The 17,239-nt window shown below is 39.8% G+C and overlaps 1 protein-coding gene across 4 annotated transcripts in view; it reads right to left on the bottom strand.

Moving 5' to 3' along the window:
* Positions 1-627: 627 nt before the first annotated feature.
* Positions 628-17,239, bottom strand: part of PLEKHG1 (pleckstrin homology and RhoGEF domain containing G1) — a 202,046-nt gene continuing 185,434 nt past the window's right edge. For 3 of the 4 annotated variants that reach the window (XM_090041310.1, XM_090041323.1, XM_090041331.1), the window contains 9 exons: positions 16,377-16,410; positions 15,254-15,349; positions 12,678-12,701; positions 11,665-11,703; positions 10,432-10,454; positions 8,893-9,111; positions 8,400-8,516; positions 4,725-6,381; positions 628-3,358 (listed from right to left, as the gene is read on the bottom strand). In XM_090041310.1, the coding sequence (XP_089897436.1) occupies positions 2,253-3,358; positions 4,725-6,381; positions 8,400-8,516; positions 8,893-9,111; positions 10,432-10,454; positions 11,665-11,703; positions 12,678-12,701; positions 15,254-15,349; positions 16,377-16,410 (3,315 nt within the window). In that variant the 3' untranslated portion in view covers positions 628-2,252. The remainder of the gene's footprint in view (positions 3,359-4,724; positions 6,382-8,399; positions 8,517-8,892; positions 9,112-10,431; positions 10,455-11,664; positions 11,704-12,677; positions 12,702-15,253; positions 15,350-16,376; positions 16,411-17,239) is intronic. The other variant, XM_090041319.1, reaches the window with a different exon arrangement.

The following is a 17,239-nucleotide window of genomic DNA, read 5'->3' as shown; positions in this document are numbered from 1 at the left end:
CCAGGCAAAATTTAGTTTGATTCTTAGGAATCAAGACCAGGCTCCTCTTCCCCAAATAGCACAGATTAGTGCTTTCAGAAGTGCTATGCTCACTGTTTTCAGGTGCATCAACTGAAAAGGAATGTTTCATTAGCATTTTTATCCACTAAAATAACTCACTGCATTTTTAAAAATTAATTGGAAAGAAAGAAAAATGAATGCGTTAAAAAGCTGAGAGAAACAAGAGAGAGAATGAAAGAGCAAAAGCTAATGTGCATGAAGAAAGTAAGGATTATTCCTTGAAATTGTACCAAACGCCAACTGGCAGGGAAGATGAACTAAAACTGAGTACTAAGATTTGCATGGGGGGAATGGGAGAGGAGTCTTTCAGAAACAGAGCCTATGTTGAGAAACATACTTACAAGATGTTAAAGTGCCATCCTCACCTCCTGTTTCATTTCAGATATCTTATTCAGTCAGCATGATAAAAACAACATTCTTTTTATCCCTCCTCCCTCCCCAACAGTTTATAAAGCATTTCCCTTTTCCAAGCTAATAGAAAAGCTGGCCCCCAAAAAAGGTATCAGAGACTATTTTTAAGTATAAACTCTGCTACTGAGAGAGGTCAATTTCCTATACTCTTCCTTGAAAGAGACACTGATACATCATTGACAAGATTGAAAACTTGTCTCTCTTTAAGAAGAAAAATTGCTGAGTATCATGCACTCAATTTTTCTTCCATCTTTTATTTATTATTCAGAACACTTGCATGAGAATAGAATCTTTGGTCTTAAAAGTTTTATTGTTCTGGTTTGTACCCTTACAAAAAGCTGCTAATCAAAAGCTTCAGCTGTTATGAAAGAGAATTGTCATTCCAAAGAAAGTCGAACGATGCCTTTAAAAGCCAATGTGTATGCAGTGAATTTTAAGGAGAGTAGTTCTCACTTCAAGCTGATACGGGCAAAGCACACTTGACATAACACATTTTCTATGTTATTTTGCTTCCTTTAACACTTCTGATGTTGAAAACTGAACCATTTAAAGAAAAGCATGCTTTTTCAGGGGATTTATTTTCAAATCTCAGCTCCAGCTCTGTTTTGGTAATAATGTATCGGCAACACAACTAATTTCATTTTTTAGTATTACATTGTTTTGGCTAATGGGCTCCCACATTTTGACTACTACAGAATGTTCAAAACTAAAGTTATGTCAAATTGCAGACAGCCCAAACACATTCACAAGCATCTGGCCTTGACTGACAAGATCACCTTACTTAAAAACGTATCCATAGGACACCGTTATTCTTGCAAGAGTTTTCATCAGTCATTTCAATTTATCGGTTATTAATGGCTTCACTCTTAAAAGAAAGGTGCCCAGCTTGCAAATGCTACATTTAAAATTGATAGTAAATCAGCAGCCAGAATAGCTATTTCTACAAGACCAAGGGTTGAATTAACCTAAGACAATTAATTACCCTCCAGCTCTCAAAAGCTAAAAGCATCCAGAACAAGTTGGAGGCATATTCACAGCATGGTATAAGGAAAGCTGCCAGTTCCTGTTCTTTAGCTGTTACGTAGGAATATTAAATACAATGGCTTCAGATACACATTTATCAATCAGGCACTATTCACAAAACACTGGGACTAGGTTTATTTTAAAAAATAAAAGTCCTGCTCTAAATAGTACTGTATATTTGGTATTATGTGCATTGGTCCCACAGACTTACAGTCTGATGTGCAAAAATGTGCAGGCAGTTGCACAGTTAGCTTGTCCAACTGTGTTCAGAACCTGGTATTTGCACATTCAGATTATCAGATGTTCAACTGAACAATCACATGCAATTACAGTAACAGAAAATGTATTTTTTGGACACAGCACTAGGCGCCTGTTCTTAAATGCCTGAATATGAAGGTTTTCACATGGCATAGTGGCTTTATCAAGTACATTATCATGGCTAAAAATAAAGTGAGCTATGGAGGAGAGAAAAGGGGAGTGGTAAAGTATATTCAAGTTAAGACAGCGAGATTAGGAAAAAAACAGCCTACATTATAAAGACACAAATTGATCTTAGTATCAGATAGTGCTCACAGGACCACTGGCTTTCTCAATATTCTGTATTGTAAAAAAGATATTTTACATATCTATTTACAATATTACTGAGATATAGTGCTTGATGTCTTAAAAATGTTAAAATATATGATGACAGTACTGGCTGTTCTGATGTATACTCTGATGTGTTAAGGCAGTAATACAGTTAGACATCAGTGAAAGTGTCAAGCAAAGCTACTTGAGCTAAGACACTGAAACTTTTCCCTTAAAGACTGGACTATATTCTGCTGATTAGGAGATGGTACTCTCCACAAGTAGTCATTTAATTTATCTGTATCACTGTATGCAGTCAGATAAGGGGTAAGTGCATGTTTGCTGTTCGCTGATTTTCCAGAAGTACAAGGCATGTTTTTGCTTGAGGGAGTGTCAGAAGAATCACCATCTACATTATTCAACTTTGGGTCTGATTTCTTTGTTTGGTTCTGTGTATTCTCTAAGTCAGACCCCTCATCATCAGATTTTATCTCAACATAGTCATCGTCATCCCCTTCTTCTTCAGTATCTTTGAAATTACAAAAATAGTTCTGTGTCGCTGTTTGTGCATTTAGTGGTGAGTTCCTGTTTATTCTCAGGACTTTCTGAGAGTCTTGCAGAATCATGTCTGAACAGCTTTCAGGGTGCTGCTTTCTTGCACTGGATACCAAGAATCCTGAAGCAGCAGTTGACAGAGAGTCTTGGTAGGTGTCAGATCTAAAATGTCTATTTGAATGTAACTTTTTCTTGTCCATTTCATTGGGGTAGATAATTGCCTCCCCAGACCTGTTAACCACAACTGAGGAAGAGGACTGTGACCTGCCGTACGCTTGTGATTTTGTAATATGTGCTCTTCTTCCAAGAGAGTTATACATGCTATCTTGATGTAAATTCTCTTTGTTAGGCTGACTTATAATAGCACTCCACCTTTGTGATGGAACATGCAGACGTGTAGAAATCTGAAGGGAAGGCACTGAACAAGCTGATGGCAACTGTCTTAGATTGCTTTTTGTGTCAGTCTCTGCAGGGGAACTCTTTGACTTTGGTTCTTGGACATCTGGCCAAGGAGAGAAATCAGCTAGTTCTCCATTACTGTATGTAGAATGTAAAAACCAGTCTTCTTCTCTTAAGCATTCACTAGCTAACTGAGAATGAGAAGGAGATGTTGATTCTGGTGAGGAATACCTTAAGGTTGATGGCTCCTGAGAACTGGCCCAGGTATCCTTTTGGATTCTGGGTGAAGTCTCTCTAAAAACAATCTGGTCATAAAGCTGGGAATATTCAGCAATTCTGGCACCTGGAAAAGAGAAGTATTTAACTTGTATTTCATATGATGGTGGTAAACTTTAACAAGCAACATGAAAATTAAAGTTCAGAAAGCAGAACACCATACAGCAGTCAGAATAAAAATTTAAAACAGCATCAATATGTTTAGCTTTTAATTCTAGCCACAAAGCCTGGGCCCTCCTTTGTCAGCGTGGAGCTGCTGAGTCTGATTTGTCAACGTCCACACAGGATAGCAAATGCTATCACCTTTCATCTTCTCCGTGCTTTCTGGATCCCAATTGACCAGACCATCGGACAGAATGCATAAGAAAAAAATGGCCACTAGGGCCTCCCAAAGAGGATAACTAGGAAACCAGGTTCGTTTTTTAAAGAAGGACCTGTTCTTAAGAAGGGCTGGTTGTAGGGTCACAGGGAACTAGTAGGAATCTCTAAGAATCTCTTAAACATCTACAGTTAGGGATCTTTATTCCAACTCTGAACTCTGAGGTCTCCTTCTGATGGATTCCTACACATTTTTTGCTATACTGATAGTCAGTGTTGCTGTTTTTATATTTATTTGCAATTCTGATGAGGCACCACTGGCTATACCTTATATGACAATGTTATCCAGCGAGCAAAGAACATTGGTGGATAATGTCTGTACAGTAGAAAAGCTGCTAAAGCGCATTCAAAAAACTGCCTTAAGTTTTGAACACCTGTACCTATATTTTTAAAAGTCCTTAACTATCCTGAACAAGCATAAGTGGCTATCCAGTAACTGTGGCCTTGTTAGCTCTAGGGCTTCAGCGTGGTTTTAAATTTTCTGTGGAAAAAGAGTCTCATGGACAGGAAATGTCTATGGCTAAAGTATGCTCTCTGCTATACAGATGCTCAAGCAGGGGGAAAGACAAGGATGTTTCTATAAAGGAACTGGACCTGGCTTCTGTAAAGGTTGGTCCCCCGGGTATCAAGAGAGCCAGTGGGCTAGAAGGTGTGACTTGGTGTTATGTCCAGTAAAAACCTGAAAATCTCTCTAGTCAAACAAAACAAATCACTGGATGCCCAGAAGCATGCTTTCTACTTCCAGCTTATCCTAAACCATCCCGCCCATGAAAGCAAGTCAGCTGACAACACTATACATTTTTCCTCTTCCATCTATCAAGGAGTGGTAGGATTTTCCCCTGAATATGGAATCTCCATTTCTTCAGTCTTTCATTTTTATTCCCACTTACACTAAAGTAAAAAGAAAAATCGCTCTTGGGAAGATGATACTAATATCATCCCAGTGATTAATCAAGAAGTGACAGGTTAGAAGCAGTTTAAACCAATATGCAGATTTCACTGAAAAGTTATTAAAACAGTTGTTACAGTTTAACAGTTGCTACAGTTTAACATACCAATGGCAGGTCCACCTTGTTTATTCTCCTCCAAAATGGCCGCAAGGTCCTTGTGCTTCAGTTTAGGTTGACGGCTGGCTGGCTGTTCCTGCTCTGGACTTTTTACCTTCAAAAGCTGGTTAGCCTTCTTAATTTTTTGGCTGTATTGCCTTGCCATCAAAAAGACCCTGTTTTTTGTTTTATCCACAACATCTAATTCATTGTCAGTGCTTTCTGTATGTGCATTGGATAGAATACTATTTGCAGATTCATAAGGGCTATCCATGAAAGGCAGCTCACTGCAGAAGGAAGATCTGCTTAGGCTCATAAATGAACTCTCTTTACATGGCAGTGTTTCTTCACATTTGAGGTTTGCTTTGTGTTTCAAAGTCTTAGGGAAAACAGGGGTTTCAGGCAGGGAGAGGGTAGAAAGAGAATATTCCACATCCTTACTCAGTTCAGGTGTACTTCCCACATGCAGCCTTTCCTGTATGTCGTCTTTGCAAACAGGAAAGGCTGCAAGGAGGCGGTCTCTTGTTTTTTCTTCATTTTTCTTGATATAATTCTCCAGATCATTCCAAATTTCATCTACTTCCTCTGAAAGTTTATCTGCTACAGACTTGTGAGAGTGTGAATCGGAGTTGGAGGAGCTATCTACTAAGCTCAAATAATCATTATCTAATGGAACGCGATGGTAAGGACTTTCATCTTCACTGAATTGAAGACTCTCTTCAGAAACAAACTGCCGTAGACTATCACAACAAGCAAAATCTGTTTCCAGGCCCAAAAAACTCCTCCTTTTAGAGCATTTAAGGCGGTCACATTTAAAAGTCAACAGTGGTGGATCTGGAAGCACTATGGTGTCATAGATGTTATCCTCGACAATCCTGAGCTCATCTGAACTTGAAGTAGGTGCCTCTCTACTGCGTAGGCTCTCATCTCTAGTTTCAAAAATAGAGGTCCTGTTTTGATCTGCCTGCCTCTTTTTGGAAGTCAATTCCAAACTAATTTTGTTTTGACTCTCATACAGAGAGTCTCTAGCAGATCTTTGGGGACCACGATCAGACTCTTCCCTCCTTGCGAGACCCATTAGTTTTAAATCTTCATAGCTTATGTTATCATAGACATGTTCTATATCATCAATGGTCAGCTCTTCTGAATATTCTGGATAAGCATTCATGCCAGTTCTAGAACCACTTTTTACCTCCCTTCGAGAACTGTGCTGGCTAAGTTCACTGGCTCTGTATCTTGCACCATTTGGGCCAATATTACTTTCACCAGCACTACTGGCTCGTCTAACAATTTTGTGATGATTGGAACTGGCAGCATCATTCTGATGAACTAGTCCCAAATGCCAGCTGCACGGGCGACCAGAAGTGCCCCTCTCTTCACAGACAGTTGAACTTGAGTTGGATGTAGATACTGATGGTACAAACATCTGATAATCATCTTCATCTTCATCATTTTCATGATGCGCTCGTCTGCTGGGGAATAGCGCTTGTCGGATTTGATGATCTGTCCAGATGTTTCTGGCCGCTGTACCTCCCCCCAGGATATTCATGATTAGCGAACTGTTCTGTGGTGTGCTGAACTGCCTAGATGACTGCCTGGCAGAACAAGAAAATGGAAGATCTGTATTCAACTGGGTTGATTCTTCATCTGAAGGGTCCTTGGAGCTCTGTGGAAATTTGAAATAGTGCAATATTATTAGTTTATTCTTAGAACTGATCAGGAATTTCTGCTATTTTGAGGGCTATAACACTGACCCACAAGCTCTGCAATGTGGAACTTGGTGATGACACGTGATAGCATTAGTTTCTATTGCTGCAGACCACTTATTACTCTACTCACCCTGAGGCTAGATTTGCGTGGCTCCTAGTCCTTGCTACTGCTCAGAAGCTGAACCTATACAGCATTCCTCTACCCACTGGGCATATTAGAAATTGATGGGTGACTGAAAATAACTCTGCAAGTTCTTTTTTTGGAAGACCAGCAGCTGGAAACATGGAATGGACTGTACAAATTTAACAGGGATTAGCTTACTTTCAAAAATCTGCTAGCCAGAGGTGGAGTGAGAGCCATGTCAGGTAAAAAAAACCCCAGTCTTGACCCAGTAGAGTCAATACCAGTTTTGGGAATATACTGTGTTTTCCTTCCCTGGGACTCTGCAATCAACATAGCCACTCACAACATGTACTATAAAAAAAGGAAGGTGCAAGTAGCTCATCTACATGATTTCAGCTCTTTATTACTGCTAAATAGCTTTGCTCTTCCTTCTCATAAAGCTGGCGCAAACCTCCATTTTCTTTGCCTTGAAGTACTTATCCAAACAAAAGAGGATATCTCCACTGCATTCTCAGTAAATGATTCCATTTTCTACCTTACCACTTAAAACAATCCTAATGTCTACATTTTTAAAATAGTGAATCTTAAGTTTTGAATCATTACTACTTGTTTTAGAACAGTGCCCTCTACCAGAAAGAAACCATTTCCTTCTTCCATTTTCATCTTGTTCCCTAGCCTAGACTATATCTCAGGAAGCTGCAGATAAATCTACATCTAGTTTGTAGGATATGTTCCTGAATGTGGTTAGCTAGGTAGATATAGATTAGATACATTTTCAGAATCTCTGTTGATCCATTACAGAAGGAAAGTTATTTTTTTCTTATATGCTTTGATAATTTTATTTACAGTTTTGCACTGAATTCCTTCCAATCTATCAATTAATTAATTCTCATGACAAATGTGAAACTTAAGGGGCTGGATACCTAAGGCTGGATAGGCTGGATTCTTCATGTTATGGAACATGCAGAGATGCAGGTATCTTTAACACCCATTAATTTTAACAGTACTACCCTCCTGCTTGAGAAATTAATCATGTGCTTACGTGTTTTGCTGAATCAGGCCTTTGATAGGAATTTAGGATATTCAATACTTTGCAAGATTAAATCCCAAGAAAGCAAATGCAACGTTATTTGCTTGGTGCTTCTCTTCTCATTAGGGTAACAGGCTGCTATGCAATAGCATCAGATCACTGGTAATATCATTCTCTCAGAAAGAAGTTTGTGCATTAAATGTTCAGTAATTAATTTAAAGTAAAATTATATGATTATCTTGATTATTTTAATGTGATCATGTCAGAGACTGTAGTGCAAACTACAAAGCAGCTGTGTAATGTGTAGCAAATGATTTAGGATGCTAACTTTATTACAACGCTTGCACAAACTATGGCTAAATAAAGGTTCATATGTTCTGGAATAGTTGAAGAGACATGGATGGGTTCAAATGAGAGTTGAATACCCACCCATGACTCCAAAAATTCCAGAATATATGGTTTCAAAACAAATGAACCTTTATTTAGTCTTACTGTAGTATACGAATACTGTAATAAAGTTAGCATCCTAAATAATAAGCAAAGACAGTTGCTTCTTAGATTGCACTACAGTTTCTCACATGATTTTAAAGTTATAATTGAACACCTTTTGATTATTTTCAAGGATTTTTTCTAGCTTTAAAACGTTTATTTAAATATCATTAAAAAATTTTGAGCATAGTTATTATTGTGATTTTATTTATATCTGCATCTGTGTATCTAGAAGATGCACACAAATAGTTCTATGATATGAAAGGATATGTAAGAAAAAGAGGAGAGAGAGGGAGGTAAAAAGGGAGACAGGGAATTTTAGTTTTAAATACCTGAACTTCACATTTGTTGAGATTGACACTTCTTCGTTTTTCAACATTTTCAGCAGCTTGGCTATTGAGTCTTTTTCTACCTCCCTTTGGTTTTTGCTGTGAATTTTGTTGTGTGCCCTGTGAATAAAAAAGAACAGGTATACTATATTCTACAGTCCTTTGAATAGCAACATTGGTGAAAATTACTAGGTTCTGGAAAGCTGTGTCCCAGGTCCAGTCTTCACAATACAAAAAGGATGGGAAAATATTTGAGAGAGTTCAAAAGAGGGTTTAAATTCAGATCCTTCTTTTCTAAGGCTGCAATAGGGAACCATTGATGTATAAACAAAACACTTGTATTTTTGGATGTTTCTGTCACATAGTGGTGAGCCATCCCACAGCTAAACATACACCTGCACACACTCCAACTTAAATGGATACTACTTATGCTTTACAATTTTTGTGGGTAAATTCAAGTCACCTCCTATAGAGTCAAACAAACCAAAGAGGTTACCTGTTCAGACTCTTCCTCATCATCAGCATCTATCTGTTCAGTGGCACATATTTGGAGACTCTCATCTTGATCGCTGCTGTAGGCTTGTTCAATGGGCTCTTGAAACTGATTTGCTAGCCCACTGTGGTCTAATGACGCCTTTTTTCTAGAACTGAGCAGGGTTTCATTTGATCCCAGTTTGGCAGCCTGAGAAAGCAGGACTCCTTCAATACTGATCCGCTTTAAAACAAACAAAAAAAAGCATTAATATTTTATGTATACTTTAATACGTCACAATCATCACTAATTTATGCTTTAAGATTAAAAAACCACAAATGCAATATTCCCAAATGCATCACAGCTTTGGTCTGCATTTATTTGGCTGTACTTAAGTAAAGCAGAAATGTAAACGGATTGATAAATCTTTCATAGATTATCTCAGATGATATACTCTGAAAAATGACTATGGGGAGAAAAAGGAATCGGGGGAGAGACTCAATGGTTTTAATGTTTTAATGCCTGATAAAATGTGCACTACTTGGGAATAAAACTACTTCCTAAGTACCAGCCATACAAACTCAGCCTAGGATCTAGTGCTCGAGGGGTGCATCCAGACAAGCACACACGGGGTATGCAGCACCACAGACCCACCTGCAGCATTGCACACCACATGCGCTACACATGCAGGTTGTTCCCCATGCTGCTAATTTGCTGCACAGGGGTTGTTGTTTTTTTTTAACCACTGGGAGATCCTGGTGTCAAAAGACCCCACACCTAAAAAAAATAAAAAATGGGGTGGTGCACTTGGCAACAGCGCACACTGCCTGAAACCAGACCCTGGCCAGAAGATGCCATACAATGGGTGCCAACCAGGGTCCCTGCTGCAGGACTGCTGCGACTGCAGCCCCTAGAGGCCTCTAGGACCTTAGGTAAGGCTGCTGAAGCCAGCCCAGGTGCTGGTCCCAGCATCCCACAACCCTACTAGGGCAATTTGCCAGGCTCCAGAGCATGAATGCAAGGGGGTTCCCTGGAGACAAGTAGCATGTGCTGCTGCTCTTTATCCCCAGGGAAACACACACTTCCATTCACGGGCACACATTCAAGAAGTCTTTTCTCACGTACAAGGGCAACTTTATTAATAAAGAAAAGATATAAGCTAGAAGAGAGTTTATCTTACTGTTCCATAGCTTTACTGAATCTGCTACACCAATAAAAATAATAGTAATAAAAGACTCTAATAGTAATGATGAGATTTTAAATTGCATATGAGGAACAGCAATTTTGCATAATATATTTTATGATCTAAACATATTTTTAAAAGTACTTTTGTGATATCATAAAATCTAGCTAGGAAAAAGCACATCAACCAATTTTTTTATCAGCTATTACTGAAATAAAGTTTGTTGTACTTTGTAATGGTACTGGATACACTATAGGATGTCTTGTCCTTGTTTTAAAAATGGCGCACAATTCTGAGGGTTTGCATACTTAAATATTTTGGATTCAAACAAAGCAATAGGTTATGGGATCTACTGAAATATGAAATACAGACAGTCTTACCTTCTGCATATCTGATTTTATTTCTGAAAAGAAATAAAATATGTACTTCATTATTAGTAAATAATCATGGCAGTATCTGTCTGTACCATTGCATGCTTTACATTAATATTTCAATCACAAACCACATTTTCTAAGACTTACAACTCATTTTTTTCTTGCTGAAACCTTGTTTTCCCGGAAAGATTTAAATAGGTGGTAATAACAGTAAGACATTAATTTTATGACAGCTTCTATCTTGCTCCTTTAAATACTTATGAAATGGAGTAACTTTATGTATGGGAATAGTCCAGATAAGACTACTAAAGTAGTACTTGAAAAGAGCTTGCAGGATCATAGACTACACATGGAAATTCAGAAGTAAAAAATGAATTCAATCTGTTTTCTCTGTGCTGCAGATTTTTACAGGTGGTGCTTGAGGCTATAGATTTGGGCAAACTATTCAGCTGACATAAAATCATTACAACTCTAACTTCACTAGAGCTATATCACTTAATATCAACTGATGATCCAGTCCTACCTGTATCATGAACGCCATGTACAGTGGGAAGAATCATGAACAGAATTTTAGTCCAGACTTGAATTTTATGTCAGGCTGCCTCACCTAATTTGCTTGATGGGTTAATATTGAGCTAATGCTACAATTAATAGTAGGGCAGGTTCTTTGGGTAAATGTGGTATCTTTTATTAGACCAACTAACTACTTAGAAAATTATTCTTTACAAGCTTCTTTCAGGCACAAACTTCTTTCTTCAGCCTCCTGGTGTCTGTGTACTCTCCTATATGAAATAGAAGCTTAGGCCCATATGCAAAATGAAGATCTGTGAAAATGCAAATACATGGCAAAGAAGAGTTTACCAGCTATATTTTATCACTGGTTAAAATTCCCCTCTTCCTCCTCCCCACCTACCCATCTTGCACCTATTAACTCCCATCCCCTCTGATCTTCCCTGCCACACATTTGCATTTTCATAGACCTGCATTTGGCATATTGGCTTAAGCTTCTATTCACCCAGGAGAATACACAAACATCAGAAGACTCTCCCTAGGTCTGAAGAAGGATGTTTGTGCCTGAAAGCTTGTAAAGAACAATTTTTCCAACTATTTAGTTGGTCTAATAAAAGACATCACATTTACCCAAAGAACCTTGTCTGCCTATGTCCTTAGACCAACATGGCTTTAACCAACACCCCCAAAAGAGTTAATAAAAGGGGCTTCAATTGCAATATAACTTACCACTTGACTTCATAACTTTATGGACTCTGGATGAAGGTTCTGAAAAAGAGAAACAAGTATGTAATAATAATTACTGGCATCTTGGCCAATGTTTTAAAAACAGAAACCAAAATGTACGCTCCTGAATTTAGGCATCTTGTTCAGAATAGTGAGATTTAGCTGCCTTTAGAAAAAGCACCCTCTAAAAAAAAATCTTGATTTTCTTAAGGGCCAAGCCCACAGAAGTTCTCATTATAAATATTTATTTTGATGGCATTTGTAGCTTTATGTTGACTGAAAATATAAACAGATCAATGTTACAAACACGAACATTCAGTCAATATTTTACTTCGTCTCTTTTAGATGCATGATAGTATCAATGTTATATAATCATTTTGTATTTACAGACGATACTTGAAAGACACTTGAAAACCCAAGGACTTTATAGTTTATCAGTGCCAAAAGTTGGTTTATATTAAAATCATTACCACTGAGCACTCTTAAGCTCTACTTACAGTATTTATTAATTAATGTAAATTTAAAGGATTTAGTGTAAACTAAATACAACTGCATAATGAAAATGTGGAATGTAAAAGCATCCAAATTATATAAACATTTTATCTATTGCAAGAAAATTCAGGAAAGGTTATTGGCACTAAAGAAAATCTTACTATTCCAATCACTATGTGTTGCATTTCTGGTTTCCAGAAGGTTGAAGTAAGTAAGTAGGCGTAATCTGGTTTAAGATAACAAACTCAACCAAATCTGGATTGAACCAGATTTCCAAGGTATCAATTTTAACAGGTTTTTTTTTAAAATAAGAAGCATGTCATAGTTTACAAAAATAACACAGACAAGCCAGTATACAAATTATCCTTTATCCATCAAAACACAAACTGTTTTAACATGCACCATTTGGATTTTAGGCTAATGTAATAAAACACAAATTATTAAAAGAGGTCTGTATTGTTTCTCTACCTAATCCAATCCCTCCCTGCATGACAATATCCTCATTATTTCTTACTTGCCCATACCTCTGGGGGTGTGATTCTGGCTTTCTGTGATAAAAAAAAAAAAAATCACAAATTCTCTGATAAAAAATTGCAAATTCTCTGATAAACATTCCAAAATCTGTGGTTAAAATTAAATGCCCCCCACAGCCCTGCTGGTGTCCCTCGCTCCCCCACAAAGCCCTCCATCCCTACTTGTGCCCCTTGCCCCCCTGCAGGGCGCCCCTAGCTGCCAGGGCTATGGGACCAGGGACCCAGCTCCGCAGCCCCCTGTCCCCAACAGAAGGCAGTGGCTCCTACAGCAGGAGCACGAGCCGGCTCCCCCTCTGCTACTGCCTGCTGCAGGCTTGGGCAAGGCCAGTTCCCAATGGCAACAAGAACTCCTAGGAGATAGGGTGGACCCACGCTTCCCAGATCTGTGTGGAGGGTAGGGGCAGGATGGGTGTGTGCCGCCCCTGTGCACACAGAAGAAGTGTGGCCAGGGCAGCATGGTGCTTGCAGCAGAGGCAGCTTTTGTGCATGGCCCCACTGTGTCAGTCGCACACGCTGCGCTCTGGAGAGCCTGGGGGAGGGCAGCAGGGTGGGGGCACAACATTTGCAACCCAGGGTTTGCAGCTGGCTGGGCAGTCTGGTTGGGATGGGGTTTGTAGCCTGCCTGCTCCTGGCCAAACAGCTCTTGTAGGCTGGAACTCAGCCAGCCTGCAGAGCTGTTTGCAAAAAGGGGAAATCTGTTGGTTTCTCTTCTAAAAAGGGAAAATCTATGTTTTCTCTGATAAAAATGGGAAATCTGTGGTTTTCTCTGTTTTTCTGTGGGAAACAGAAAACCAGGATCCCTGGTGATGACACACACACTAAATTTTTTTTCTAGTTAACTCTGAACTAATTTTGCCTGTCCTGCAGGGGGACTGTAGGAAGGGACTGGAAAACTATAAGAGCCAGGGGAATGTGCCAGGGAACGAAGGCATGAGGGTGCCCTCTGCCATCAAAGTAAGATTTTTACATCTTTTTCTTAGCATGGCATTTGGCAGTGCCTGTGAGAGATAGGGCACAGACAAAAGCCTTAACTCCTTGGCCGAAGGATTCTTTCTCCTGTAGCTGCTGGGATCCTAGACCTGCCTCTGCTCTGCCCACCAGTTTCTTCTACCTCTTCCTGCAGCCAGAGCCTGAAACTGCCAGGGACCTAGAGCTCCCCTGGCTTCACCTCCTTGGTCTTGTGTACCAGCCAGAGCCTATAGCTGCCCAGAGCATAAACCCTAACAGGTATGTCTTGGGGTTACAGTGTGAGCTCAAGGGCAGCTCAGGCTTTGACCCACACCTCCAGCCATGCAAACAAGCAGACTCAAAGCACCAACAAGTACATGTCTGAGGACTGGCTCTGTGGATGCAGTAGGGGTGGTCAAGAAAAAATACATATAGGAGTGCACATTAAGACTGTGGTGCAGATTCAGCCTATGTAAAATGCACAAGGTCACTCTGGTACAGGTAAAATAACCCAAGACTGCTGATGCCTGATTTTGTGCTGCATAAAGCCACAGAACTTGCTCCTCCCTGTCCCCTCAAAGCACATTAAAGTAGGCTGATAGATAGCTTGTATGGGGAAAAAGAGTTCCTAGTGCATGTGTAAGCACATACATTTTCCAATTCCACTATTGAGTCTGAAACAGCAAATTGATAATGCCAGTCGGAATTATCCAATGGAATGTTTTTGCACAGGAAGATGCTGATTTGATGACACTGAGCCACTCCATTAGAACATGCTGATTTTAAGGAACATTTCAGCAGAGCACTGGCAGGTTTCCAGTAGGACTCTGCCTACCAAACAGGTTCTGAAACCTGCCAGGTTTTCTGCTAGTATTCGCACCTTGAGCTTGGAGAGCCTGCCTAGAACCCCATCTCCTGAACCCCCAGGCAACCCTGGGTCCCGGGCTCTGGAACAGCATGCCCAGGAGGGAAGCTATATCACCCAGGATTTTCTTCTTCCCCAATAAACAACTTGGCAAGTTTCCCAGATCCCTCACTGCCTCTGAAAAACAATCCAGATATTCCTCATCTTCCCCTTGACATCTGTCCAGGAGTTCCCCCTTGTCCCTTCTTCCTCTTTTACTCCAGGATCAGCATCAGTCCCAGTAGAGAGGGAGACATCATGATGGTTAAGCACTAGAACAGACTATCTAGAGAGGTTGTGGAAACTCCATCACTGCAAGGTTTTAGGGAAACTGGTCAGAGAAACACTTGAATGAGATGTTCTGGACAGGGATGATCTTAGCTTGAGTAATGGGGGTGGACTAGATGACTTCCCGATTTCCCTTCCAGCCCTACTTTTCTAGGATTCTATCACATTTTCTGGCCAAGTCTACTGATCACACAATTTTACTTTCATGTGGAGAATTTTAGACTAGCAAGAAAGACAAATGAACAAAATTCTGGCAAGCAAGCTGCTTCTATCATTAAAGCAGCAAATCAGTGGAGGTAGTTTTCTTTTCACATGAAACCTCTTTCAGTAACTTACTCCCTACCTTTCTTCTAACCCCATGCATCACTTGAAACCATGTTTACACATTTTCTTTCATTGTCTTTTGTCAGCAGAGCTTTTTAATCACCTGACTTCCTTCTCACTCTCCGTGGAGTGATGCCTTCCTTAAAAGGAGAGGTTGCTTTCATTTCTCCCTCTGGACTGTAATGGAATCCTGGATGATCTGTAAAATAATTACATCAATAAAAACGAGTGTTAATAAAAACACTGTGATTCAGTGTCATGTGATTCACTTATTGGATTGACTTACAGGACTAGGAGATGTGCCATGTGATTCACTTATAGGACAAGAAAATGAAGACCTACCCATAGAGAGCTCAGGGGCCACACCAGAAGATCACCCAAGCATGACTTTTTCCCAATCCTGGCCTAGCACACACCATTCAAAAATAGTTGGGAAAGAGGATTCAGGGAAAAGGGAGATCCTGTCAGATTCCCCTTATGACGTTTTCTTGTGGTCAATTCTTTGGGTGTGGTCACCTCCTATAGAACAGCCTGCAGAACTCAGACCCACCTCAAGATCCTTCTAGACCAAGGGCAGGCAATTATTTTGGGCAGACGGCCACTTACTGCGTTTTGGCAAGCCATCAAGAGCCTCAGGACAGGCATCCAGGGGCAAATAAATATTAATTTTCTAAATTTTTTAAGGGCCCTGTGGATGAGCCGCATTTTGCCCACCCCTGGTCTAGACTGCAAGAGGGAATGGGCCATGCCTATGGTGACTCTGGGACTCCTTGTCTAGCTTCCATGCAGCCATGCCACCAGAGGCTCCTTAGTAGTCAGGTAGTCTAGGTTTCTTGTCAATATGGGTTAGCAGAATGAAAAAAATCATGGAAGTGTCAATGGAGCATCAAGCCATATGTGTTTATTCCCTGAAGTTTTTCCAATAGTTTCTAGGCAGAAGGAGATAATATTGCAGAGGTCACTCACCTCCTGTACCCTACCTTTCTTCAAGAGTAGGAAGGGGACAAACCTGTCCCCTCCATTCATTTTACTAGGAACAATTTCACGTTAGCTGCTGAGTGGTCTCATCTCCTACTGACCTCTACAGGACCAAGCCTTATATTTATTTTTCCAACTATTTCATACTACTATAAACATAGTTCTCTTTCATTCTGGATAAAGCCCACAGAGTAGACAAGCAAAGTGGAAAGACTAAACAAATTTTATAGCAAAAGAGAAAAACTTACGTATGGCATCCATCTCTAAAATTGCCTGCTTGGCCTGAAAAAGACAAATTGTTCATTAACAGGTTAAAATATACAAGCCTACTAAACAATGTAATTTGGCACTGAACAGCAGTCCATGAAATCTAAATTGTTTCTATCTAAGAAGCATTGTATGTTACACATAGCATAGACTGTTCCACACAACGTGACTCACATACCTGAACTGGCATTTTAGTCTATTAAATTTAACATAGTTAATTTTCAAAGAAGTAACAAATGTGCACTGTACAGTTTCTGCTCTATTTTGCCTGGCCACCTGGCAGAGAGAGCAGTGACTTGTCTACATTTAATTAATTGGGAATTGCATCTACGTCAGTGCTGGTTTCAGGGAATTTCCAGGTTTAGAGTTGGTTTAGCTGTCTGCACAAGTGCTACAACAGTCCCCAGTAGAGGAACAGGATGAGAAAATGCTGGATTTTGACAGACGGGCTCTTAGGAAACAGGTGGAAATTAGGTTTTGCCTAATTCTGCTAAGACTGACACAAAACTCACCTCAGCATCATGGAACCAAACCTCATAATCTCACAGCTCTGCCTCCTATGACTACCTTTGCTATGCACAGAACTTTTTAAATATATGTACAACTGAATGCAAACACTTTCTGGCTACTCTGAAATTATAATAACAAGATAAAAGAGATAATTTGAAAATCTGCTCATTATAGAGGTGAAAAAAACAGTAGTGTGCCATGAAAAAAGCAAAGCAGATCCCCCCAAAGTAAGGCAGTGTGGGGAAGAGGAGTGGGAGTGGTGAAGGTAAGTATGAGGGGAGAGATTTCTTATACCTAGAGGAGGTTGGGAAGCATGGTTCAGATCAGACAGAGA

This window comes from Crocodylus siamensis, chromosome 1, assembly GCF_052110815.1.
Source record: "Crocodylus siamensis isolate JL-2025a chromosome 1, ASM5211081v1, whole genome shotgun sequence".
NCBI lineage: Eukaryota > Metazoa > Chordata > Crocodylia > Crocodylidae > Crocodylus > Crocodylus siamensis.
This window is presented reverse-complemented; position numbering and strand designations above follow the sequence as displayed.